Source organism: Nilaparvata lugens, chromosome 11, assembly GCF_014356525.2.
Source record: "Nilaparvata lugens isolate BPH chromosome 11, ASM1435652v1, whole genome shotgun sequence".
Taxonomy (NCBI): Eukaryota; Metazoa; Arthropoda; class Insecta; order Hemiptera; family Delphacidae; genus Nilaparvata; species Nilaparvata lugens.
The window spans coordinates 14,937,639-14,965,246 of NC_052514.1; the positions used below are offsets into that span (position 1 = coordinate 14,937,639).

Here is a 27,608-nt window from a genome sequence, read left to right on the forward strand (position 1 = left end):
GAAAGTTGAAAACCAAATTTAATAAGAATACTTTACTAAATCATCATATAGAACTTTAGTCTCGTTTCTTGTCGTGTTTTATTATTGAGGTTTCTATATATAGTGCCAAGTATTTTCTGGAACTTCGAAATTTCATTGTACACATCAATATCTGTATCATATGTTACATCATTACCAAGTTGAATTTTTAACTTGCTCTATTACTTTTCCATTCAATTATATTTTGGTTCTGATTGGATATTTTCCTTTGAATGCCTTTGATTTGGTTTTTATAACTGTTATTCTCGAATTGTAACGATCAATTAATTGGCAGTAATATTCTGTTTGAACCAGAGAGGCCTATAAAAAAAACAGTGATGATTGTACAATTTATCCTCTCAAAGATGTGGAAAGCATTCTTTTTAAATAATGATTTTTCAAAGGCAAACCTTCTTCTTTGGACAACTGAACCTTACAAAAATGATTCAATTCTACTATGCAAATTCACTAACAAAACAGAATACCTGTACCTGACCTTACACAACCTAAACGGAATTCGTAGGCTTTTGATTGTAATAATTATGCAATTTTCCACTTGGATAAGTTTCATCGGTGTCCGTTTCCGTTGAAACTGGTAACTGAAACCTAAAAGCTGTATTTTGAAAAGGCCAGACTGGCTAGACGTCTATTAAGTTTCCGGTTCGAAACTCTCGAAACTCAAAAGTAGTGAAACATTGTGGAGTTGCACGATACTGTCATTAGAATTGAATTAACAATGATAAACAGCCTACTTTAACACAGTGACATATAATTTTAATGACTCTGTAAACCCTTTAGTGCTTCGTTTGGTGCAACCATTTGCTAAAGTGGGGTTTGACAAATAAAATGCGAGCATAAATGCAACTCATTACCATCGCAACGTCAATTATAATATTATTCATGTTGCATTGACTTGCCTTATTGTTTATTCTGGTAGTGTCACGGAACCGTAACATGTTAGGATGGCATACTTAGTATGCGTTTCAAGTACTTACGTATTCACCTAACAATCTTTGAACATCCGCTCAAGAAACGCAGTCACCACGTGAGTGAGCATTTCTGGAAAGAATTAATTTCTAGCAGAATAACAATTGAAATGCCTCCCTGTTCGCAACATTCTTTTGAGTTGAAGTATTATTCAAAGCAGAGTGTGTTCAAGAATAGAGTTCGTAGTTGGTATCTAAGAACTGACCCCACATTATTACATTCTATTCCAAAGCAGCAAATGTACATTTCAGATCTAGAATTTATATGAAATTCATCATATGACTTGGAGCAGTGCGATTTTCGAGTAGAATCTAGAGGTGCGTACAGATATACGCGCCGCGAACATGAGCAATTCACTTTTAATCAGCTGATGCAAAGTTTTTTATAAAAAATTATCTGTATCTTACCGTTTCTGTAGAAATACAGATATAATCAGCTGATTAAAAGTGAATTGCTCATGTTCGCGGCGCGTATATCTGTACGCACCTTAGGATTTTTAATGAATATTTGAGTTTTGAGATCAAGTAATGAGCGACGGTTGAATAAAATGGATGAGATGGGTTAAATTCTAATTATTTATAATAGAATTCTTCAATGGTTTTATCCATCACGAACTGCTTATTATTAAATCACACAATTATCTTATGAGTACAACTATGAAGATAGTGGACCAGTCGAAAGATCTCATTGTCACAGTAAGTGAATAAATTCATTTATTAAAGAGATTTGACTACTAGTCATTCCATTCAATAACAAAAAAAGTGATCCAATAATAATATTGTAATACAGTAGTTGATTAGACGAACACCGATATACAAAATGGTTGATGTAGATGAGAATCTCATTACAAAATTGTAACGGTTGATTGGAGATCAATCTCTGAGCGACTATTTCGAATTTTATTTCCCTCAACCAAGATCCTCTTCGTGCATTTTGTCAATGAATTAAAAATTCCATGGTTATTGATCTCGTTTCATGTTTATTGATTTTGAAGCCTGTTAATCCACCCAATATTCATGAACACTATATATAGTGAATTTATTTAGTTGTTTCCTTATAATTTTTAATTATCATTTTATTTCAAATTGTAATGTATATTATCATTTCTATGTAAACTTATCATCGTGGGTTAAATGGAAGAGGGGGCTTTTATTGCCTCAATTTCACCCACATCACTTTTATTTTTAAGTGAAAATAAAAGTCATTTATCTATCTATCTATACACAAATCAATAAAGATTATCCGCACATTACAGTTGTAAAATTTTTCAAAGAGTACTTCTAAAGGATTATCAGATTTCAACCTCTGTGTTATTTTCATCTTGAAAATTTTCTCTGTGAAATTTCTAGTTTTTTGAGGTAAGGAAGACTGGAATCGACTTTTCATCTATGAAGCCTGTTACTACCACTATTAGTAGATGTCTATGAGACATTCCTCCAAGTTATTGTAACTTGTAATAAGCATGGTAATTAAAAATGATGACATACTTGTACTGCATGACTCCTGAATTCTTGACTCCTAGAAACAAGATATGATGTTTGTGGATATGATGTGTTTCAACACTGTTGGGATTCAGTTATTGCAAAGCATCAAGCCATCTTATCATTCCCACCAAGAAGATGTCTCATGCCCCAAGTTGACAACGAGAGACCAAACATTTCCTCTATTTTCCTAATCTGAAATTGTAATAAAGCGAAATGAACCTCTCGGGACCAAGATGGCTGCGAAATATTGCTGTGATAACATTCCAGCCGTTGGGGTTTGAAGAAATATGACACAGACTACCTTATTCTTAGACGCTCGGCATAGTTAGATAGTCTCTCCCCTATTATAAAACCCAGACTGCATCTAATTAAATGCAACAATTCAACTGCAATTGCACTGCAATGAGCCATTCTGAATGTGCATGAGAAAACTAACGAGCTATATAGAAGTAAAGCAATAATACGTTAGTTTTTTGATGAGGGTTTGCATCATGCTAAACCTTCATCATTCGATCCATTCATGAGTTTATTCAATGAGGTGAGAGCAAATTCAAGTGAATTCAAAGTGAGACTTTATGAGAATAATTTTTTCAAATAATTCAACAGTTTGAGGAGAAAATTTGTATTCAGCACAAGAAATGAATGAAATATCTGAATGAATGGATTACGTTTTCAATGAATGTAATAGAGGTTCATTCATATATTATCATGCAGATGCAGATATCTTCAAAAATAATTGAGAGAAAACAAGCGAACCCTGACTATTGATCCTTCGAATCAATATAGAAAACAAGGACCTTAAAAGAAATTTTTCTTCATTTACCAGTTTCGACTGATTTGTTTACAATTTGGAATTCTCAATATAAATATGGGAACACACTTTGAATTGTGTATTAGAATTGTAATTAGCATTGCTGAAGATATCCTATTATATTAATCGAGCAATTTCTGTAGATATGTAGTTTATATCTTTAAATGTGGTTATTTTTATATTTTCATAAGTATCTGGTTATTTATGTTCAACGGATCTCGAAAACGGCTCTAACGATTCTCACGAAATTTGGAACATAGTAGGTTTATGATATAAAAATTCGACAGCACTAGGTCTCATCCTTGGAAAAACTCGCTGAACGACATTAAAAGGATAATTTATCCTTGGCTGGAACAGCTGAGACTTTGTGGATAGTAAAAAGTGAGCGAGTGATTCTGTGGAAAATCAAAAAATCGCATCCCCCGAAATTCATAAGCTGACGTAAAGCCAGCTGTAAAATATAAACACGATCATTTGAGAGAATTGTGTTCTGTCATGGCTAGATAGCCTACTCTATCTATAGTAGGCTATGGTTCTGTTTATCAATAAAAATTGAAATAACGAGCGAAGCTCGGTGCCCCGATATTATCTATGAATCATAGAGATCATAGATTGATGTAAATTTGTGGAATGATGATAAAAATATTAGCGAAGAGCACTTGAAGTTTCGAAATTTTGGAAGCCTGGTTGAAAACATTCTAAAAAAATATGCTGAATGGAAAATCTTTTTTCAGTGGAATATGATTACATCTGGAGTTGATTTCCTCTGGGAATTCATACCATACAATAAAGCAGAGATGGCAAAAAAGCTAAATTTTAAAATGCTAATGTTACAGCATGAACAGTTTCTTAGATTGAAATGCTGGATCCGAATGTGGGAAACTTTATATAGAAGTGCAAATTCAGTCCAAGAAAGAATTTTCTTCAAGAGAGATTTTCATGAATAGATAGAATTTTCAAGTACTATACTTAGGAATTCACATAACATTATTTTTCATCGCTGTCTTGAATTCGCACCGAAATTAAAAATGGAAAATTGTGTTCCCTTGCAGACTTTCATCCACATGGTAATGGTTTGAGAGTGCGATATTACGATTTCAACGTTAAAAATTGTAATAAATATTATTAAAAGTATCAACTAGAATAGAAGTTGGACAAGAGTGAACAACACAAAATCACATAAGTGAAGAACAGTTGAATAGGAGTGATATTAGATCAAATGAATCGGTATAAGCTATCACCTATCGGAAAAACTGTTCTCCTATCTTTTTCCACTGCCATCATAACGTGGACTTCAGTATGGAAAAATCTCATTCCCATAAAATCACTGTTAAAACTTTTTCTCGTTACTGTCAATATCCTCAAGAGATCAACCTTCAATGAATGACTTCAACCTAAGCAAAATTCAATACTTTCAAAAATAAATCTGGAGAGGAAAAAATTTCTTCTTTGGTCTTGAGAAGTGAAATTTTCAGTTGTATGTTATTTCCTATGTAAGTTTTTTAAGCCAGGTGCCATAGGTAGGACTTCAGTGAAATGAAAAGATTATAATGTATAATGTGAAGATTATCATTATTTTATTACGTCTCACAAAACTAACTTTTATTATGGTTATGATGGTATATGATCAGTAGTCGTATACATAACGATGCAAATAAAGTATGATATGAGAAGAATAAAGGGTGATATTCCGGTTATAAAGTTCCCCCAATAACCAAAAGAGATAATATTACAAGAGAGCATACTGAACAGAATAATTCAAATGGGATTTTCAGAAAAAGTCAATCTATCCAAGATACCATTACAGGTTTTTATGAGTTTGCAAGTATGTGCAGAATCTCGGAAGATATTAATAATGGATGCGGTAAGATTATAAAGAGGGATAATACGCAACTCAGCTTACAACTCCCGGCTTTTGCCGCAACATTATAAAAACGGGCAATAATGCAAGAGTTGAGAATGCGTTGCAGTTATAATTTACATCTTCATATATGAATAGGATGCCAGAATCTCTAGAAACTCCAAGACATCTTAATAAATTTTGTTGTGAAAAAGTTAGTACACTATTCTATTGTATGTGCAACGCTTGATGTACTATGCAGAGCAATGAGTCATACATGCTGGGAAAAATACTCATAATCCTACATAGTGCACTAGGTTATGTTAGTTAAATTTATTGCTTGCTCACAAAGAGTGAGAGATTTCTAGATAATATGTTGTGGGTCAAGAGTCTTCCAAATTCATTCGTTATTCAATTAAAACTGACATAATCCTTGATTAGTTTTGAATTTTATTCGAGGAGGCCGCTTTGAAAATATGAATTGTCTTCTAATCCCCTAATCCCATAAAATGTCGGTGTATGAAGTTTCTCCTCTTGATCATGATTCATAGGGTATTTTTTATGCGAGTATTTTTTCAGGTAATGTAAATTTGTAAATCTAGTGCAGCAGCAGCATTAGCGGTTGTAACCAATAGTGGGATACATTTTTGAGGAATTTTAAAGGTTTTGAAGGTTATAGATGAGAGTTGAATATTCAGTCAAGAATTTTAGTTTCTGTCTTTGAGTTATATTAATTCTTTTGCAAATAAGTGATCGAGGCGGACATTACTTTATATTACTATGACTCTAATTGGCTTATCGATGAATAAATACTCTTCTCAAGTAATATAAAGAGCTTGATGAAAACAATAAGCAATACTGCACGTACTATCAAACCACGAGAATATCATTACTTCTAACAAATATTATGTATTTGCAACATAATTTGAATTCAGACAAGATGTGAAGTAATATTCCAGGAGTAAGTCTGAGTTTCTTTTCAAGTTTTAAGAATTTCAATTATTAATAAAGTATCGTTCAGTTATCAATGATGATTCAGTGGAGTTTTCTTATTTAATTTGGTTGAAACTTTTCTAAATTCTAGATTCCTAGTTTATATATATTTTGGACTCAAAATTGGACCAAAATCATAAGTGTAAACATAACCTATTTTTGGACAATTTCTATCGAAATTTGGGAAAGGAACAGTTTTGGGCTTTAAGCCTGTTGTTCCTTTCCCAATCATTGAGGATGATATTGTATAAAAATAAATAAATAAAATAAGTGCATGAGTTAAAAAGCATTGACTGAAAACTCACTCGTATTCTTGAAGATGCAGACCGATCCTCTGACGATTGTCCTCAAGTTGTAGAGGCCAACCTCCTGCAGATCCCGCATCTCGTAGATGACCAACGCGAAGTTCATGAAGAGATGGTTGCCTCGGATGACACTCAGATTCGGGAACAGCTGACCGATGCTCCTCAGATAGTTCACTCGATAGAACAGCACAAACCCCGTCACTTCACGCAGCAGCGGAAACGAAACATTCTCGAATTTGTTTTCGGACGCCTTCTCAATCAGCACCACATGCAGAGACCCTTCGATAACCGTACAATTCTCCAGTTTAGTTCTCATGATCGAAATATTGTTGCGCACATCGGTGTTGGGGCATATTCTGCCGCTGACCGTTTCGTAACAGGTCAGAATGAATATCACAGTGGAAATAACAGTGACCGACGTTAGTCTCACGCCTGCCAGTAGACCCCATTTTTTACGACTTCTACAGAACATGGTTGACCATGGAACAATGATTTGAAAGTCACATATCAGTTCGGTGGCTGGCTTGACACATGTCACACACGTAACGCGAACTCTCTTCTCTGTCGCCAATCACGTGACGTAACACAAAACACATTTTATCTACGGAAGAGGTTGGTCTACATGCTGTCGAAACGTCTGATTTCCATTGTGGGCTGGCTGGTTTGTATACGATACCACCTGTAACAGAACGTAATATTCTATTATTCATGAGAAATGTTGATAGAATTTATCAATACTGGTGAGATATTGGTCTGGGCGACTGAGACAGAGCATTGGAAAGAATTTTCGGAGGTAGGAAATGAAAGGCAACAGATTGTTACTTCGCAATGTGAAAAAACCATAATTTTGATAAGCCATCAAGCCCAACATACACAAATAATATGAGTGCATTGATGGTGGGTTATCTAATTGATATGAGAGATTATCCAATAAATTATCAACATGGTTAGTTGACTATTGGAACGATTTCCACATGAAATGATGAATTTGATACATGAATGTACAGTATTTTCGTGCGGATGAATTCAATAGTTCATCATCTCCCCATGCTTGAGAATCTAAATTTTGGGAGACATCTCCAATATTGTAAAAATTTCCTTGATTATATTGCACAGTCTTTAAAACTTTGATAACATATCAGAAGATTTCCACAGTGATATTCTTATTAAACAAAGCTTCCGACTTGCAATACGTCTATCTAAATTTTCGAGTGCAGAGTAAAATTAACGCTCTGCATACTAGGCCCATATTATGTACCATCTCAGTTCAAACGGGGATTAATAAGTTGTCCGTTAAAACCTACAATCCTATTTTATTAATAGGAGCAATTCTGGATATGGTTATAACTAGTAGTTCTGTGAACAGTAGACCTCACGCAGTATTCTCATCCACAAGTACCAGATGTCAACTGTTTTAAATGTTGACAAACTCAGTTCACGTTTAAATTTGTATTCCATATGATATAATTCATCCAGTTCCGTGATGATCTTTCTATCTGATGAGAATTAATTTTTTAGAATAAAAAATATTATAATCTCTCAGCATTATTTAGTTCATTTTTTCATCTTTATTCACCTATTAAATTAGTTTTTTCGAATGTGAGAATATTGATAATGATGGGCATGCATAATAATACCATGACTGCAAAACAAAATATTGAAACCAAATACCTTAAAGCTGCGATTAGACCAAATTTATTAAAAACATGTTAATAACTCAATCCTTTTAGATTATATTAGATTGAACATAACTTATCATACACATGATGAACATATGTGTTCGTCAACTTCCGTTCAATCTAATAGAATCTATAAGGATTAAGTTTTAACCATTTCGTTAATAGCTTTGGTGTAAACCCAGCTTAAAGATGCATACCTCTTTAATGTATTTGATTAAAACTATAGACCTTATACAAATACAGTAATAGACTGGCTTCTCCACACATCTGTGTAATCACTTGTCAGCTGATTTATGATGAATAATTCTATAGTCTGATTTTTACTTTCCTTGCCCTATTACCATAGGTAATGCTTTCCGAAAAAAATTAAGGTACCCCAATTTCTAAATTTCTATACGTTTCAAGGTCCCCTGAGTCCGAAAAAGTGGTTTTTGGGTATTGGTCTGTATGTGTGTGTGTATGTGTGTGTGTGTGTGTTGTGTGTGTGTGGTGTTGTGTGTGTGTGTGTGTGTTGTGTGTGTGGTGTGTGTTGTGTGTGTGTGTGTGTGTGTGTGGTGTGTGTGTGTGTGTGTGTGTGTGTGTGGTGTGTGTGGTGTGTGTGTGTGTTGTGTGTGTGGTGTGGTGTGTGTGTGGTGTTGTGTGTGTGTGTGTGTGGTGTGTGTGTGTTGTGTGTGTGTGTGTGTGTTGTGTGGTGTGTGTGTGGTGTGTGTGTTGTGTGTGTGTGTGTGTGTGTGTGTGTGTGTGTGTGTGTGTGTGTGGTGTGTGTGTGTGTTGTGTGTGTGTGTTGTGTGTGTGTGTGTGTGTGTGTGTGTGTGTGTGTGGTGTGTGTGTGTGTGTGTGTGTGTGTGTGTGTGTGTGTGTGTTGTGTGTGTGTGTGTATGAGTGTATGTATTTATTTATTTATTTATTAGATAGAGCGAACAATACAATAGTCGGAAAAGAAAAAACAGGCTATTGCCCAAAACTTCTTCAATTTCCTGATTTTGTCACAAATCGTCCAAATATTATGTAGGTTATGTTCACTTCAATTTCAACACCAAATCTTCAATCTGAAACTATGAATCAGAATAAAACAAAGAATTTCAAATTTAGATAGATTGATAATGAAACTTCCGTTAAAACAAAAACCAAACTTCAATTATTCACAGAATATAGAATAAAATCACTTAAATTTTGAGCTCGAAAATATTTGTAATTGATGATGTGTTTATTTTTTGAAGTGTAAATAAATTCTGTATTATAAATTGTATGTGCGTCTGTGTACACGATATCTCATCTCCCAAATAACGGAATGACTTGAAATTTGGAACTTAAGGTCCTTACGATATAAGTATCCGACACGAACAATTTCGATCTGATGCAATTCAAAATGGCGGCTAAAATGGCGAAAATATTGTCAAAAACAGGGTTTTTTGCAATTTTCTCGAAAACGGCTCCAACGATTTTGATCAAATTCATACCTAAAATAGTCATCGATAAGCTCTATCAACTGCCACAAGTCCCATGTCTGTAAAAATTTCAGGAGCTTCGCCCCATCAATGCAGATAGAATCCCAATTATCAGGCTTCAGATACAATTGAAACGAAAAAAATCAAGTGGAGTAGATTGAGCATGAAAATCTCTACAATTAATGTTCAGTAACATTTTCACCTAAAATTGAAAATAAGCTTTAAATTCGAGAAAATGTGATTATTCAATTGCAAATTATTGTTGATTCTATTAAATCATTCACTATGAAGAGATAGCAGACCTCATGTGTGTCTCCAGCCTTATTGCCCTGTCACCAGCTGGCTCAAATCTTTGAATAGTGACTTGAGATGCGCGGGAACACTAGCGTCAGGTGATCAATTTTCATAACGGCAAGGAAAGTTATGTGAGTGCGCCACACCAGATTTTTACTCTAATATTGGCGTATGAAGGAGGCTCCTTTTTCCTTTTATATTATCCTTGAAATGCAAAATTTCCAAAAACCTTATATATTCGTCGACGCGCAATTAAAAAGGAGCATACCTGTCAAATTTCATGGAAATCTATTACCGCGTTAAGCCGTAAATGCGCAACATATAAATATATAAACATTAAAACATTAAGAGAAATGCCAAACCGTCGACTTGTATCTTAGACCTCATTTCGTTCGGTCAATTTTGGTTATGTGGTTATCTGGTTATGTTGTGCAACGGATCTAGAAAAAAGCTCTAACGATTTTCACGAAATTTGGAACAAAGTAGGTTTATGATATAAAAATTCAATTGCACTAGGACTCATCCCAAGGAAAACTCGCTGAAGGACATGAAAAGGATAATGATTATTCATCATTTGAAAAATAGATGATAATTTCGTCATCTGTCAATAACAGAAAATGTGGGAGAGAGAGAGTTATGTTCAGTTGTGCAACTATTTGCAATCAATCAGCTTATCTCACAAGAAAAAATATTAATCTAGTAATTTCAATCTACTCGATCAACATAACCTGATTTGTTGACATGACATGGTATATCATTCTAAATTAGAGTTAATCATTATATTACAGTTTTAAGTGATTAGTGAGTGTTATTTTGTTATTCAATTTGGTTTGTCAACAATCTGAATTAGAACTTTTCTGTTTTCAAATGTTTGGACTGAAAATTGTACCTGAATTCAAGTGTATGGAACATAACCACTTTTTGAACTATTTATAGTGTATATAAATCAAATTTAATTTAACTATATATAAATCAAAACTCGTGGAAGAAACAGTTTTGAGCTATTCCTGTTAGTCCTTCCCCAATCATTTTGAAGTATTGTGTTCTGTTTATCAATAAATAAATGACGAGCTAAGCTCGGTGCCCCGATATTGTAACATAATTCAATAAATGCGGGCATATCTTTAAGTGAACCTGAATAATTGGGGTTGAACGTAGATGATGCATCAAATGGCCCTTAATCTTACTACCAGACGCTACACTACCATTATTAGCAGATCAGAATAGAAAGGAGTTCTATTCTCTGTGTTCAGAACACAGTTATTGATCACAAGCACGTGGAGGTGGATTACTATGCGTCCCCAAGCCATAAGTAACGCTTATTGGATTACATCAAGCATCACACATCAATAAGCCAACTGAGGAGATCAATTTATTAGCCTTCACGTCAGTGAGACACCAAATGCGGAAATACAAAAGCTATGGTTTCTCCATTCATCTAATTCATCACCGGCAGTGAGCGTGAAATTCGAACCAGCCTTGCACATTGTAAATTTCAATGAGAAATTGCAGACTGGTTGATAGAAATTATTGGAATTTCCAGTGGGGCGAATTTGAATGAGAATTATATGGAATCCTAGTGCAACCTGATGGATGGTTGATCATACTGATCTAGTGTTGATCATACTGGATTCGTGCCAATGATGAAACTATGTGATTGACTTGATATATTTCAATTTATGCACTTCAATATCAATGAGGGTCAATGAACTCTATTCACAGCATCGTACTAGACATAATTATTTTCGTAGAAAATGTGTAGAATGGATTGAAAAGTTCAACATAATTTCCTATATTGCACACTCTCTTTTTATTACTTTTTGTTTAATCAATATCAGAGACTGAAGAGTAAATACAAATAGCGAACGACTTGAAAAAAACGATGTAATTAGATGTCAAGAGAAGAAATATGGTGGAATATCCAAAGCCGTTTGAGCACGATCAAATCCAACCCTTACAAATAAAAAACTCTCAATAGAGTTTGAGAAATTTCTCCAATTGCTCCAAAGTTCTACAAAAGGTTTTCTCATTTCGTCCAATCATTCAGTTTTCAACCAATATTCAGAGAGCCTTAATAATATTTAGTGATGAATAATTGTACGTCAAGCGACTTTAATTGATTCGGCAGTTGAAAACATTCATTTTATTTTTTCAATTTTCCGAGAATTAATTTTGAAAAAAAAACTGCTCAAGAAATTGAGTTGATTTGAGAATTATCTCAGTGATTACTCACTTAGAATTACTAGTACCCGTTTCCCTTATTCAGACACGACTTGTGTTGGCCAATCACGCCATGATTAAGTGATATTTCTCATTTTGACACTTTATAATAGCGTGATTGACTGAAACTAATCGTGTCTAAAAGAAAATATGAAAAAAGTAGTAGAAATTGTATGTAATTCAACTTTTAAGTAACCCTTTGAAATAAATGAGAAATGATTACTGAATTTGCAATAAGTTCTGCCAAAATCTAGACGATTTATTAATTTTGTGTCTCAAATGATCACATTTCAACAGTACGCGTTTTTCTGATAATTGAAGTATCTCGCGCCCATCCAGTTAATTGAATCTTAGATTGGAGATCATATATCGTGATTAAACATACAAATCAATTAAATACGAGATTGAAGCAAGCGACGCTCTATTTTGAATCTTTGCATTGGACAGTAAACCGACTTCTGAGTGGTTTGCAAATCGAATGCAGTTACGACCTCGAGATGTCAACTTTATGTGCATGAGATGAACTTGACAACTTGAACTTGACCCACTAGTCTACCTTCAAATGCATCTACCTGCATCTGCATTCTGCAACATAAAAGCACTCCTCATTTGAATACAGCTTCTATTTGCAATTCTCAAGCACCGAATTCGCAATGCACCTGAAAAATAATATATTCAACAGCCTGAAACTGTCAGTGTCAGAACTGTTATTAGCATTTCAATAATAGTTCAAGCTGTTCTGTTGTCGTCACATTACTGTGATGAATGATTATTTATTTTCATCCGTCTATAAATAGAAAGAAATAATATTAGAGAATATTGTTGCATTGAAATTTTTTGAATTCTCTATTCATTCTATTGATTCCTGATGTTTTCGTAACCTACTTCTATTCCTCCAGAATAAGAGATTCCTCCTTAAGAGATAGCATTATGATGAAAAGGAAAACTGTAGTCACAAACGACTCTTTGTCTAGAGTTATTACTATATCAAAGAACGATGAAGATGCTCAGAAAAATACTGAACTGTTTACTTACGCTCGCAGATTAATTGTATTCATTAAAACTGTAGTGTTCTGTGTTCCTGATTGTACAAGTTTGAATTACTAACAAATCATTCAGACAGAGTAGGAGGAAAGTGAACTAAGACCCATTGAGAGGTTTGAATTGGATATATTGGAGCTATATGAGTTAGACATATGGTTGAAAAACAGAGGTGCAGAGGAGATAGAAACCAGGATTATTATTTTCCAACCAGCAATAAGAAACTTCAGTCAAGAGACAATAAGAGACTCCACAAGCTGGAAAAAATGTGAGTAAGAACATTTCTCATACAACACGCTTTTATGAACGGTACTCTACTCACACTCACGAGAACTCCCTCATATATTAAACTTTCGAGGCAGCAAGGAGAGGAGCAGTAGAGGGTGTGTGAGAGTTTCTCTTTAAAGAGCCAGCTAAAAAAATAGAGCAGAGATGAGATAGATGTATTGTCAACTTAGTTCCTGAAAAATAAACCAACACTGAATCTTTGGAAGAATGACTCGAAATTCTAAATCTGAGAAGCAAAAAAAATTCTTTAAACAATTTACATTCAAGTTGGAATTTGAAACATAATATCCACATTATCCATAAATTATAAACACATTATAATCTTGGAACTTTCCCTACTTGAACATGCTCCAACACCTCTTTCAACAACTTTGTCAAACACAGAACTTCATCACAAGTTCAAGATCATATGTTTCCTTCTACTTCCTTATTCAACGAACTCGTGTGAGTAAATCAATCAACTAAAGTTGCACATACGATCAAAAGGCATTCCACCACCGCAGATCTAATGACATTGTGACATTTTGAAAGTCACCTAGTGATAACTAGGTTGCTAGTCAAACTTCGCAACAAATAACTACGATTATTACTTGGCGAAGATCGATCATAGTCCCTGAGTCTTGAAGTGAATCAAAGTTTGATGGGTGAAGTTTGCTCTGTTGCACAATCGACAAATCAGGCACCACAGATTACTCCAGTTCTAGATTCTAGAAGAACTAGGACTAGGAGTTGCATCGTTAGAGAGGGTTCAGAAAGTCTTCCTTTGGTGCGAACTCACTCAACGTTCAGCTAGCTTTGGTGCTTGGTACAACATGCTGTACAGATACTGTACAGATACTGGAAAACCATATGACACTGAATTCCATGGCATAATTATTCGGGCATCACTTGAAGAGTTAATTTGATTCATCCAAATTTCACTGTTCCCTTACTATCAATCCCTCTCCCGAATAAATAAGGTTTATTACGTAATACAAATGTGATGATGATGATGATCAAGTTTATTGTTTGATGAGTAAGGCTCAACTCACACTTACGCGACTCAGGTCGAGAAGAAACTCGACTCTAGTCGAGAGCATGTGTTTCCAATAATGGTGACACTCAAACCAGTCGATTCTAGTCTCCGCGACGTCACCATTTGAAAACACATGCTCTCGACTAGAGTCGAGTCTCTTCTCGATCTAAGTCGCGTAAAGGTGAGTTGAGCCTTAGTTTAACCAAATAAGTCATGTATTACTGGATAGTATCACCAGATCAAGGGTTTAATTTTAAATTTATGGAGTGTAACCTCCACAAAACGTCTGGAAAATTTCCGACGAGACATACCTCGGAAAAAGACAACAAAGAATTCAATTTGCCTCGTACGACCTACATCTCAATCTTTTGTCCGGTCTATTTCTTGCACATTGTACTCTGCACTGCTTTTCCTCAAAGGAAAAAAGATTGCCCCTTCCGAGGTGTACAGAGAGTTTCTCATTTTCTCAAGAACAAACATGGAGAACCCTTTGTTTTTTTTTGTGAAACCATACAAACTGTAAAGTAAAAGCTAAACTTCTCTTCTCTCGAGTTAACATCTTAAAGAAAAGAAACATCTTTCTTTCATTACTCTGAAATCTTCCAACCGAGATTGCAGGCGCCTGGTTTGAATCAGGAATCACGATGCACTCTCAAGAACATAGTTTCTTAAGAGTTCAAGTTATTGAGAAGGGATTCAACAAAAACGCATCAGTAATGTACAAATATTATAAGAACAATCATGCAGTATTAAACACATCACAGTAAACTATATTTCTTATTGCAATTTCATGAACTCAAGTCCACAAACTTTCTACAATGTAAATCTTGGTGTTGCAAGGGAGGTTCAATAATTGAACATAGATTCCAGTAGAAATAACAAATAAAATGCAATTTTCCATGTGATAAATGTATGAGGCTTTATCTTTGGCTTTTTTCTTATATTCTCATTTGAATGGAAAAGATTCTTTATTGTATAATAGAGAAATTCGCTCTACTGTAATTAGTATGTAATGTTATTGAAATATACATTGTCTTCAAGAACATTGATAAAGAGTTTCACGGTAGGGATGATAATTGAATGCCTTTTTATGCATTAACTGTACATCACTTATTCGAAATGAATTATCAGGAGATTTCATCAGAGAAAATTATTCTTTTGATAAAATCAATTTTCTTACAGTAAGATCATAGCAGAATAATATGTTGGGATGTACTATAGAGAATTTATATTCTCCCGTTGGGATCATAGTGAGAGTTCGATCGTCTAGAACTAATGGAACTGGATGGAAAAAGAGCAAATTTATAGCTTGTTTGTTGAAAAATGTGAATTTAAACTTGCAGTGGAACAATAAGTTCGAGAAAGGAGATTGATAAAACAAGAGATTTTGCACATTTTTCGATCGTATGTCAAAGTTTGAGAAGAAAGTTTGCGAGTTTTGACTTCAAGTTACAGATTCCTCGTTGGTTCAGAAACAATGATTGAAGTTGAAAGAGCTGATAACTTGTTGATACAACGTGGCTTTCGAGCCAGCACTTGAGTTCCGAAAGAAAATTTATCAGCAAATCACAAAGTCTTGTTCTGAGAAAATTTTCCTCTGGGATTACGGAAAAAACGGAATGAAACCGATTGCTTCGTGAATCGATGCTTCACTCCAACTAGACCACTTTCATTGGGCCTCTATTTGTTTTTCCTTCTAGTGATTGTATGTTCTCAGAAGGCAAGGAAACCCTACAAACAGTAAAGATGGGGTGAAGCTTCTCGAGGAAATATATTATAAATCATAGAGAGCCCTCCAAAATCCCAACTTGATGGAGATATCAAGCGTGTTCCAGAGGAGTTGGATGAAAAAAAAACTAGCAGAGTACTGTCTGGGAAGAAAGTTCTTGAATCAATATTTGACTTGTGGAAAGCCTACAGTTACAGTGCTTGTGGTGAATGAACACTGAGATTTATTCTTGCAGATTTTGTTTTATCAATTCTGAGAACTTCCCTCTGCTGTATTCGTATTATTCTGCTATCAATGGCGCCTGCATTATAAATATGGAGTAGGATGGTAGCCTATAGGCCTATTCTTACCTCTGATCAAACCACTTTTAGCTTTGAGACTTCTCCTAGAATTCATTTGTTAATGGATTTGTTAATGCATTTCAATTTCCTTAAATTAAATTGAAATGGAAATTAGGACCTGCCACAAACAGCGTGTCGAAATGAATTATAGTTTCCTATCTGAAACAAAATATCGTATAATTATTTGATTTTTATTAATTCAACTTTAAATTTGTGTATTTGTGTGATGATAATACAGTATTTTGACTCGATATGGAAATCAATACATTGTCTTTCTCATTCTCTCTTACACAAAGCTATTTATATCCAGAGTAATTGATGTATTAGGCTACCTATTGAAATTCAACAACGTTGCAAAATAATACAAGTGTGAGATTTGCCTAGGTACTAGACAGTAGTTTGAACTCAATATTTCTCATGAAAACTGCCAACTTGCAACTTCATACTTGCAAGTGTTCTATATTGTTCATACAAGAGGGTAACAAGGTTTTATCTCAGCGATATTCCTCGTCCCAAATACATTATCTACTATCAAGTCTTTCTGATCATAAATTATTAATTCTATTGCGAATGTATAGATGCAGCTTCCTATACTGGATACAATGATTTATCATTGTACTTCCCGATTCAAGGAGAAGTTTATCGATGGAATAATAGGGAAGCTGGAATTTCCTCAATACTGATCAAAATCCAATCATCACTCTTTATTAATTCCATGTTCATGACTTGATACTTCTGCATCTTCCAGATAGACTTTAATTTGGAAGTTTGAGGGTAGTGCTCTAGTTTTGTGATGAATTTAATTCATTTTTCAAATCCATTATTTGGTTCTGACTAACGCTTTCAGATTATTCTCAAAACAAGGATTGGTTGTGAATTGGAGGAATGGAGAAAATACGTATTTGAAAAATATTATGATATTTCTTTACAAAATAAATTGTTAATAATATAATTATTAAACGAAAATCCAAATTGAATGCTGTAATTCGAGGTGATTTACAGCATTTGATTTGGATTTTCATTCAATAATAATAATAATGTATATATTATAATAATGTATAGTGATAATTATTAATCCATTAGCATTGGAAAAAATGCAATATCTCAGTAATTTCCATCTGAAGAAATTTTGATTACAAATGGAATAGTGTAATGAACTCAATCGAGATGAAAAATGGAATAGTGGAATAATGCATGTAATTTCGAATTTGAGTGTGAAATTCTGAAAAATCGTTAGTGGTTTTATGAATAAATGCAATAAGTCAGTAATTTCCATTCAAATAAATTTTGATTACAAATGGAATAGTATAATGAACTCGATCGAGATGACAAATGGAATAATGGAATGCACGTAATTCCGAATTTTATTGTAAAATTTTCAATCGTTAGTAGTTTTAAACTTAAATTCTAAACTAGAGTTTGCCATCCATCTATTACTCCAGATAGTCCAAGAAATTGATCCAGTAAACAATGTTCAATTCAATTCGAGAATGTTTACTGGAATATCCACAATTAAAATACCAAGATAAACCTTAGAATTTAATAAAATGGCAAACCCTTAGAAGATCGAGATAATAATAAAACGATAAACTCGTTAGGTAGAGGAATTTACATACACTGGGTTCCAGGTTCATAAGCATACCATGTTGAATGCACAATGTACAATGTTCCACGTTGTAGTTCTATTTGTTCCTAGTGTGGCGAGCAAGTATTGTGAACAATTGGATACAAGCAATTCAAAGCAACAGCAACATGCACCCAACAACTAGAGTGGAACCCACTATAATTGACCACTCTTTTTGCTCTCTACTCTAGAGAACTTGAAACAATGTTCAAAAGTTATGTGTTAGAATATAAATTTATTGGATCTATGGTTATTTTCATGTGAATCTAATAGAATTCAACCGCCGTAAAATTATGTCAGCATATCATAGAATCGATGTCAGGAGAAAAAAATAAAAGAACCCGACAACAATGCCATGAGGTCATTCCACGGTGGTCAAATTAGATGCTGTCTTGTATCGAAAAAATTGAAAAGCTGATCAATTTATTATTGGAGAGCAGAGCTCACAGTTAGAATTTTACATTCAACTTCTAAAATTAGGAGAAAAGTTGGAGCTACTATACTAACACAAAAAAAAAACAATATAGTCTACTTCACCAATTTAGAAAGTATTCTAGTTCATAACAATAAGCAATAAAGCTGATACCATCAGATTAAATTGAATAATCCAGGAATATCATTACATTTCATTAGCAGGATCGCTCTCTAATTGTACCAAATAGAGAAAAGTTAAATTCACATACGCTTTCAAATTCCATTCCGATTGTTCAAACACATTTGACGGGATTGCAATATTATTATTGATAGATTGATTGCAAATTCCAAACGAACTATTGTAATCATTGTAAGCTAATGCATCACTCCCACCTTTTCAAAATTAATACATTCCAATATTCGAGAAGGATATTCGAAATATCAAATTGAACCCCAAGTTGAAAATCAATGACATCACTTGATGCAATGACATTTATTAGATACAGAAATCAATGTCAATACTACTGGACCCCAGGTAACCCACATTCACTGTATATTGTGATTGTTCCATGGTTCTATTTGACTGACATCTCCCTTCTCCACCTTAAATACCATTGATTAATATTGTAAGCACGTCCCAGACAAATTGACATTCCTATTCACGGTTAAGAGCAGTTAGGTGCGAGGACCTAGGAAATGGCTAGGGGCCAATTTGAGGGCACATGGGGGTGAGGTTAGCGCTGGGGGAAAGAAGAAGCACAGATTGGGAGGGAAAGTGAACAAAAGAGAGAAAGAGAGATAGTTAGAGCTAGGCTATTAAAAGAGAGAAGAATGGCAAACAGAAAGTAAACGGTAGTGGAAGAGTAAAAGGTGAGGAAAACAGAGAGTAAGAGAGAAAGAGAGAGCAAGTAAGGAAGTGAACGAAATAGAGTATGATAAAGGAGACAGATAGTGTGTTTTCGAGAGAAATAAAAGGAGAGAAGAAAAGAGTGAGCAAGAGAGAGTGAAGTACCGCATTGGTTGGCTTTGCAGTATAGGCCTAGGTCTTTAGTTTTGTAGCACAAAACACCCCTCAACGATTTGCGTCAAAACGTGCCAAGTGCTGACCAAGTACTTTGTAAAGGGTGAGCAGAAGGGTATGTTGACTTCCCCCAACATAAATACAGTTGCAACCATTCATGAAGTGTCTCAGTTCACTTTATAATCACGCACTTAATGATCGGTGTTGAAAAATGCGACCAAATACTGTGGATAATCTATTTAGATGAAACAATAGAAGAAGAAAGCAAAACAAGATCTATGAACCATAAATTTATTATATTCTTATTGAGTAAGAAATTGTTTGCTAAGAAAATGTAGAAGTAAATAAATAATCGTGGTCGGAAAAGATGTGAAATTACTCGTAAATAACACAACAATTCTAAAATATTATAACGATCTATTCTATGGAATCACATCAATCTCAGTTTGAGAAGAACTTTATCAAAACGTGAAAAGGCTGGAGATATTTTACTATTATCCATTCTCGCAGATACAGTATACAACAAAAGTTTCCCAAGATCAGCCCCAAGTTGAAAAATGGAAAGCTCAACTCATCAATTGATGAAGTTTATCCTTTTAATTCCCTTAATTTGAAAAGAATTATATTTAATTCGATAAATAAATTTGAAAAAATAAACTATTCTAGAAATTACTAGTGATCTATTTATTGTTTCAATATAAACACAACTAGTTACAAACATTCATACCATTTTCAAATGACAAAAGGTTTGAGTTTTTGACACTTGAAAACTTTGATTGCCTCGTAGTGCACGAAACTAGTTGTGTTCATTTACAGAAATATATAAAGCAGGTACTAGTAATTCCTATAATATTAAACATTACAAGTATACTTATAAGAGCCTTTTTTGGAAATTTGAAAAAAAGTTATAATCATTGAAGCTCCTCTTGGTACAACTTTTACTGAGAGGCAACATATGAAGGGTTGAACAAAATGTCCATTTATTTATTCATGAATAAATAGAATGTCGTATCAGTTAAACGCGTATGTATAAGTTATTAATGTTGAATACTACCTCAACATTGAAGACAATGTTGAGCCTCAATGGAAGGCATGCTATAGTGAACGGAGGAAAGGAAACTTCTGCCTACTCTGAATACTGGACATTCTACTCAAATTCATGGCCCTGATTAGAAGGCCCAACCACGGCAAAGACAATGACAATAACTTGACTATCGATTGACAGACCACAGTGTCTGAGTGTAGAGAAAAACAAGAACACCTATCAGAGGAAACTCAATGCTCTAGTGGAGAATATGGATGCACGGAATGAGACGGATGTGGATCTAGAGGTACATCTTACATGCCTGGTAAGTTTGATATACGAATGTGTCCCTCTAAATAGTATCAAACTAAAGAATAAACAGACTGATTATTCTTCAAGACAGAATTGGTTCGACCAGGAATGTAGAGCAGAGAGAAGGAAATTGTTTGAGTTGTTGAAGGTTTATAGAAGGACAAATTGTGAAGCTATTAGAGAGCAGTATGTCGGCAAGAGACGTCAATATGAACAAATGTGTACCGGAAAGAAAAAAAGTTATTGGCTCAATTGTGTTGAAAGATTCAATACTGTATCGGATTCAAAGGAATTTTGGAATATTGTTAAACAACTGAAAAAGACACAATTTTACTCTGGTGCTAATATCTCTATGGAAAACTGGATGCAACATTTTCAGCAGCTCTTGAATCCAACTGTTGTGTGTGAAAGACTTCTCTATGCAGAGCCGGAAATTTCAATAGATATATTGGATTCACCAATAACACTGCAAGAACTAAACAAGGTTTTACTGAAAGCTAAGGATGGAAAGGCACCAGGGGACGATCGTATAGCTTATGAATTCTACAAAAACGCGCCGGAAAATTACAAGAGAAAACTGGTTAATGTGTTTAATAGAATATTAGAGAAGGGAGTCGTTCCAGAAGCATTCAAAAGCTCAATAATATTCCCAATTCATAAGAAAGGTGATAGAAACGAACCATCGAATTATAGAGGAATATCGTTTGGGAATGCCATAGGAAAATTGTTTGCAGGTGTGCTACTGCTACGACTTGAGGCTTGGAATTTAGAGAACAATGTGCTGGGCGAATTTCAGGCTGGTTTCCGGCGGTCCTACTCCACAGTAGACAATATATTTAATCTTGTCAGCATTGCTAAAATCAAGTGCAGAATCAGGACACAGAAACTGTATGCCTTTTTCGTCGACCTCAGTGCCGCGTTCGACCGAATAGACAGATACTCTCTCTTTTATAAATTATCCACAATCGGAATATCATCAAAGATCATCAGAGTATTGAGAAGTATGTATGAAGGGACACGTTCTAGAGTTTGGGGACAGGAAGGTCTGACGGAAGCATTCGAGACATGTACAGGCGTGAAACAAGGCTGCTTGGTGAGCCCACTTCTGTTCTCTCTTTTCATTAACGATATAGAGGAGTATCTGGAGGGAGGTGTTAATGTAGGAGAGACACGAATAAAGCTGCTTGCCTATGCAGACGATATTGTGCTGCTAGCGCCTGATCAATGGACTCTCAGTAACATGATTGGAGGTCTAGAGGAATATTGTAAACTGTGGGGTCTACAAGTTAATTTGGGAAAGTCTAAGATTATGATTTTCAGGAATGGAGGAAAAGTGAAAAGCTCAGAAAAGTGGTACTTCAATGGTGAGCAGGTTGAGGTAGTAGACCACTATAAATATTTGGGAATGGTATTGACATCTAGGCTATCTTGGACTAGACATCTCAAGGAAAGGTCTAACACAGCAATAGCAGCTTTAAGTTCTTGTGGCACAATAATCTTCAATGATAAGATTGGGTTTGCTGCGAAAAAACGAATTTTCCAGACGGTGACTCGAGCTATGCTTTGCTATGGAGCACAGATTTGGGGGACAAGAATCTATGATATTGTAGAGAAAGTTCAAAGGACATTCGTTAAGAGAGTATTTTGTTTGCCAATGAATGCGCCAAATTATATTCTGTCCCTCGAAACTGGAATGCCAAGTCTGTTCACCTACACTTTGAAGCAGCACCTCAAGTATATTCAGCAAGTACTGGCAATGCCTGAACACCGATATCCTCGATTGTTGCTGAAGGAGATCATCGATAAAAATCTATATCTGGTACATGAATGGCAGGATCTCAATGAACAACTTCACATCCGTTTGGAGCCAGAAGGAATTGGAGACATTAATGTTGAAGAGTTGATCACCTTGGTGGAGCGGCAGCTGAGAAGTCAGTGTCATGAGAGGGCGCAGAATTCGCGGAGACTAGTACTCTTTCCAAGATTGCTGAAATTCAGTGAATATCTGGAGGGGGCTGAAGACTTTGCATCGGTCAAGTGGCTCTTCAAGGCAAGAACTGAACAAATTCGTCTCAACAGATATTCATTTGTGACCAGCAGCCAGCTCTGCTCTCTATGCAACGCCCGGAAAGAAGAGGACATTTTACACTTTTTGGGAGAGTGTGCGGTGTTGGCGGAGATCAGATGGAGATATTTCCGGAGAAGGGTGCTATCGGCTGACGAGCTTCTGCCCTACCTGAACGGTGAAGCATGGAGGATTTTGAGTGCATATTGTGGACGGGCGTGGAGCTATCGATTCACTTTGGTGAGTGAGTTTAATTATTGAGTGGAGAACTTTTTACTAACCAACTTTGCCAACCTACCCAGATGTCACGCTAGTGATCCAGGGTATATAGGCCGGCGAAAAAAACAAACAAATCAAATGAGAGGAAATGAAAGACTTTTTTGAAAAAGTTTATGTTAAAGAAAATTCATATGATAACATTTTATTATTCTCATGTATTTCTATTTTTTGAATTGATGTAAATAAAGGCATTTATTATTATTATTATTATTATTATATTAGTGAACGGAGGAAAGGAAACTTCTGCCTACTCTGAATACTGGACATTCTACTCAAATTCATGGCCCTGATTAGAAGGCCCAACCACGGCAAAGACAATGACAATAACTTGACTATCGATTGACAGACCACAGTGTCTGAGTGTAGTCCTTACTAAGCATATTAATGGCAATTGATTTGGTACGCATCCACTAGGCAAAGTGCATCCTATTCCGATCTCACCCTACATGCGTAACTTGGGGTGAATATAAGTGGGTCCATCCTATGCATAACATGAGTGTAGACCAAACACCGAACATTGTACACATGTATGACATGATCATGAATTGTGTAATCCCAAGGATAGTGTATAGCACTATTCTTGGTATAATCCTACCCTCTGTACGATGTATAATTTCATGCATGGGTGTGAATGTCCTATGTACTAATTTGCTAGGCTGGAATTCCGTGGTGAGACTGGAATACCGTAAGGAAAACAATAGTTCTATACAAATATTTTTGTGAGAATACATCTGTGTATAGTTTAAAATACGATTATGAAGATATAAAATAATACTACCATAGAGAAACAATAGCGTAAGTAGATATCCCATGGTATAGGGCGTTTATGTCGCAACTTCTACTGTTATCTCAAGCCGATTACTGTCGACTATTTTCGATTTTTACTGTTTTGACCGTGTAAGAGTGTATGAACGGCACAATATGAGAGACTACCAGCGTCACACAGTTTCACGGGAAAGAGCTACGTGGACTATTGGATTGAGATAATAGTGAAAATATTGCGACATAAACGCCCTATACCATGGGATATCTACTTATGCTATTGTTTCTCCATGATACTACATACAGCCGTCTCACTAAAGTCCCGGTTATTGGGATAATGTTCATTTGTCATCCACCCCACGTTTGGAGAACCGAACAATTCAGAATCAAGAATTGCTACAACAAGCCAATTATTAAATTGCTTCATCATCCGTAACCAATTGTACTAATTACATCCCTTAACACAGCAGACTTGGTTAATCGGGAAGTCAGCTTGAGGTGAGATTTGATTAATCAACTTGGTGAAGATTTCAAGATATTCCCAACATCAAGATTAGTAATAAGCTTCTGCTGATTATAAGATGATCATCATTGCGGTTCAATCATTCCAAATCTGTGTCGAGTAGTGCTTGCATTTGATAATTAGTTTGAGCTATGAAAATCGCCCAAGTGGAGATTTGTTACAATAATAGGACTACTTGAGAATTATTCATTTCACAAACTCATTTAGATAATATTGTTATAATTTGATTAGCAGGATTGGTTATTGAAGAATGATAAGAGTGGGGTCTCAGTGGCGTAACGTTTCCAAACCGGGCCCCCCCACAAAAAAAATTTCGGCCCCTCTTCTAAAATCGTACCACCTTTCGTCAGCCCCCTTCTCCCTTAATCCCAAGCATTAAACTCTAATGTGAACGTACATCTTCCATGAGTGAATTGCATAGCTTACTTGAAAAAATAAAACTTGTTCTCGATTGAATTCCACAATAAAACTTCTGCTTTTTTATCAAAAGTTACTTCCATGATTATTATCTTTTTCTTTTTAAAGTATGTAATATATAATTATAATTTCGGGCCCTAACCCGGGCCCCCTAGATATTTTTTTTCAGAAAACCTATATTAGCCTACATATCATCCGGGCCCTAGCCCCGGGTCCCCTGAGCCACGGGGGCAGCGGGGGTGTACGTTACGCCACTGTGGGGAATTATTCAAGAAGCTAGGAAAAAAATCACGGTTAAGTCATTCACAGGGATGGGGAGACAAGCGATCAATAACAAATTAATTCTAAGATGGACTATTATATTTTATGAAGCTGAAAAACGTCTAGGCAGCTTCATACTAGGGAAATAAGAAAACAGTTGGCTCCGTGATCACGTTGTATCGCTTCAACTGACACCTTTATACATACTAATTAAGTTTGAAAAATGTATTTCCGGCTCCGGTCCGGAACCCATCTAAATTTTAAGGATCTGACATACCACTTCACAATTTTCACCGTAACCCACGCACAAGCACAGATCTTATGACGGCACCACCCTAAGAAAAATATGTATCATCAAGATTTTATCGTGTATGTGAAGACTGTAGTGAATCTTGTAGGATGGAAGAAAATATAAGGGAAATTGTGAGGGCGAGCTCTTGAGATTTCCCGATTTTATTTCCAGACAATGACTTTTGTTCAGAGTGTTGCAACTCTTCACAATGTTGAGGAAGACCTGGTTGAATGTTGGCGCGAAGCCAAGCTTTGCAAAAGAATCACCGGGAAACTCGGGGATCGCTTTCCCTCTAGTTACTCTTCCACATGAAATATACAATCTTCACTTCTACTAATTCTGGAAGAAGCCACTGAATCAATATTGGGTATTCCAGGTTCATTCTTATCTATTCCTTCCTTTTCTCCGTCTCTTTTGAACATCCAGTACAATAAATATCAGCATTCAAAATAATGGGATTGGAACTTCTGTCACGCAATCTTTATCCATACAACCAATGGTTCAAGTAATGAACCATTATCGGACAAATGGATTCTAATAGGGTTACCAAAACTAAGTGTTCATAAAATCTATGCTGTGCATGAGATATCACTTAGGAAAAGCAGTGACTAATATGAAATAAGATACGAAAGAAATTTTTCAATAGATAGGTGGTTTTTTATTCTTGAAGAAACTAAACTTAACACGATTACGAATGTGTTCCGAAGAAACAATTACTGCACTACCACGTATAATTACCAATTGTATAACTAACTGTACAGTCCCAAATCACCAATTTGAATAGCCCTCACCCAGGACTTGACAGTTTGACGTCAACAGCACGATTCCAAGGAATAGAATTATCAAGTGATTCAATTTTTTCCAATCCATGCAGAAATAGAGAATCATAATTCATATTCCTTCATGTGGATGATGCCAACTTGGGGGAATATTGACAACATTTTTATAGAACTCCATTTGAGAGGATTTTCTTGAACAGGATTCCCCAGCTAGCAAATACTACATTGTACTGTATAGTTCAGAGTGACATGACTGACAAAGTGTCGCTCTCGACTAAGATCGATAAATCAAGGTATGACAGTCAAGTAGTGCTTAGCAGCCCACGTACATGACCATTAGTACGAGATCAATACAGCATGGCACCGCTTGCTAGTTGAATTGACACATGCATATTGCAAGTGTCACCTCCATAGTGAGATTCATCTTAAACTGTCAGCATTGATTAAATGGGTTGAGTTGATTTCATTTATATAGGGAATGCTGACTAGGGATGCACATTGCACATTGTTACCTCCATAGTGAGATTCATCTTAAACTGTCAGCAATAATTGAATAGGATTTGTTGATGTTATTCCTGAAGAACGCTGACAAACTGAAGAGAATTGCACGGTCTCATCTCTCATCAACGTTGGAAATAGCACTTGAACTGAATGTGGCTAGAACCGAGAAGCTAGTTGCTAGATGCTAGAATGCTAGAATGCACCATAGAGTTGGTGACTCCAGAAGCATTTGGAGAATGCTCAGTTGTTTGTGAAGAGTCTACTCTTATCTAGTTGTGGTTCTACTAAGAATAACAACCTAGACGGCTCTTAATTGGAATGCAAATTGCAGATATGTCGCAACTCTAGTGACTAGGACTAAGAGTTCATTAGAGCTGATTACTGGATCTACGAGTTGGGAGGATGAGGAGTGGTAGTCATTCTGGATTATCTATCACTGACTTGAAATTATCGAATGTGAATAGATCACATTGAAGTTATTAGGGAGATTTGAGTGATTAGGAAGGGAAGAGATGTCGACTGATTTCGATAGAAATAAGCAGTACACAAATGAATTATAGTTACAATTATCAAATATTATAGTTACAAGAATCGAATAAAATGAATCTGTTCGTAATTATTGGTATTCTTGATGTCAAGTTGAAGAGAATTATTGAAGTGATTGTAATAGATGTTATTGAAGTGATTGCAAAGAATCAATAAGTGATTGCACTTATTGAAGCATTTAAAGCTGATCCATAGTTTCTTGATCAATACAATTTTCGCCTAAACTGATTCTGAAATTATTGTACAAGTTAAATTCAGGCATAGAAATAGATAAATCATATCGTGGGCCTGTTAG

The 27,608-nt window shown here is 35.3% G+C and overlaps 1 protein-coding gene across 2 annotated transcripts in view; it reads right to left on the reverse strand.

The window, feature by feature from the left end:
* LOC111047475 (insulin receptor) overlaps positions 1-27,608 on the reverse strand; it is a 203,590-nt gene that overhangs the window by 98,874 nt on the left and 77,108 nt on the right. For both annotated transcript variants that reach the window (XM_039437651.1, XM_039437652.1), the window contains one exon: positions 6,439-7,117. In XM_039437651.1, the coding sequence (XP_039293585.1) occupies positions 6,439-6,910 (472 nt within the window). In that variant the 5' untranslated portion in view covers positions 6,911-7,117. The remainder of the gene's footprint in view (positions 1-6,438; positions 7,118-27,608) is intronic.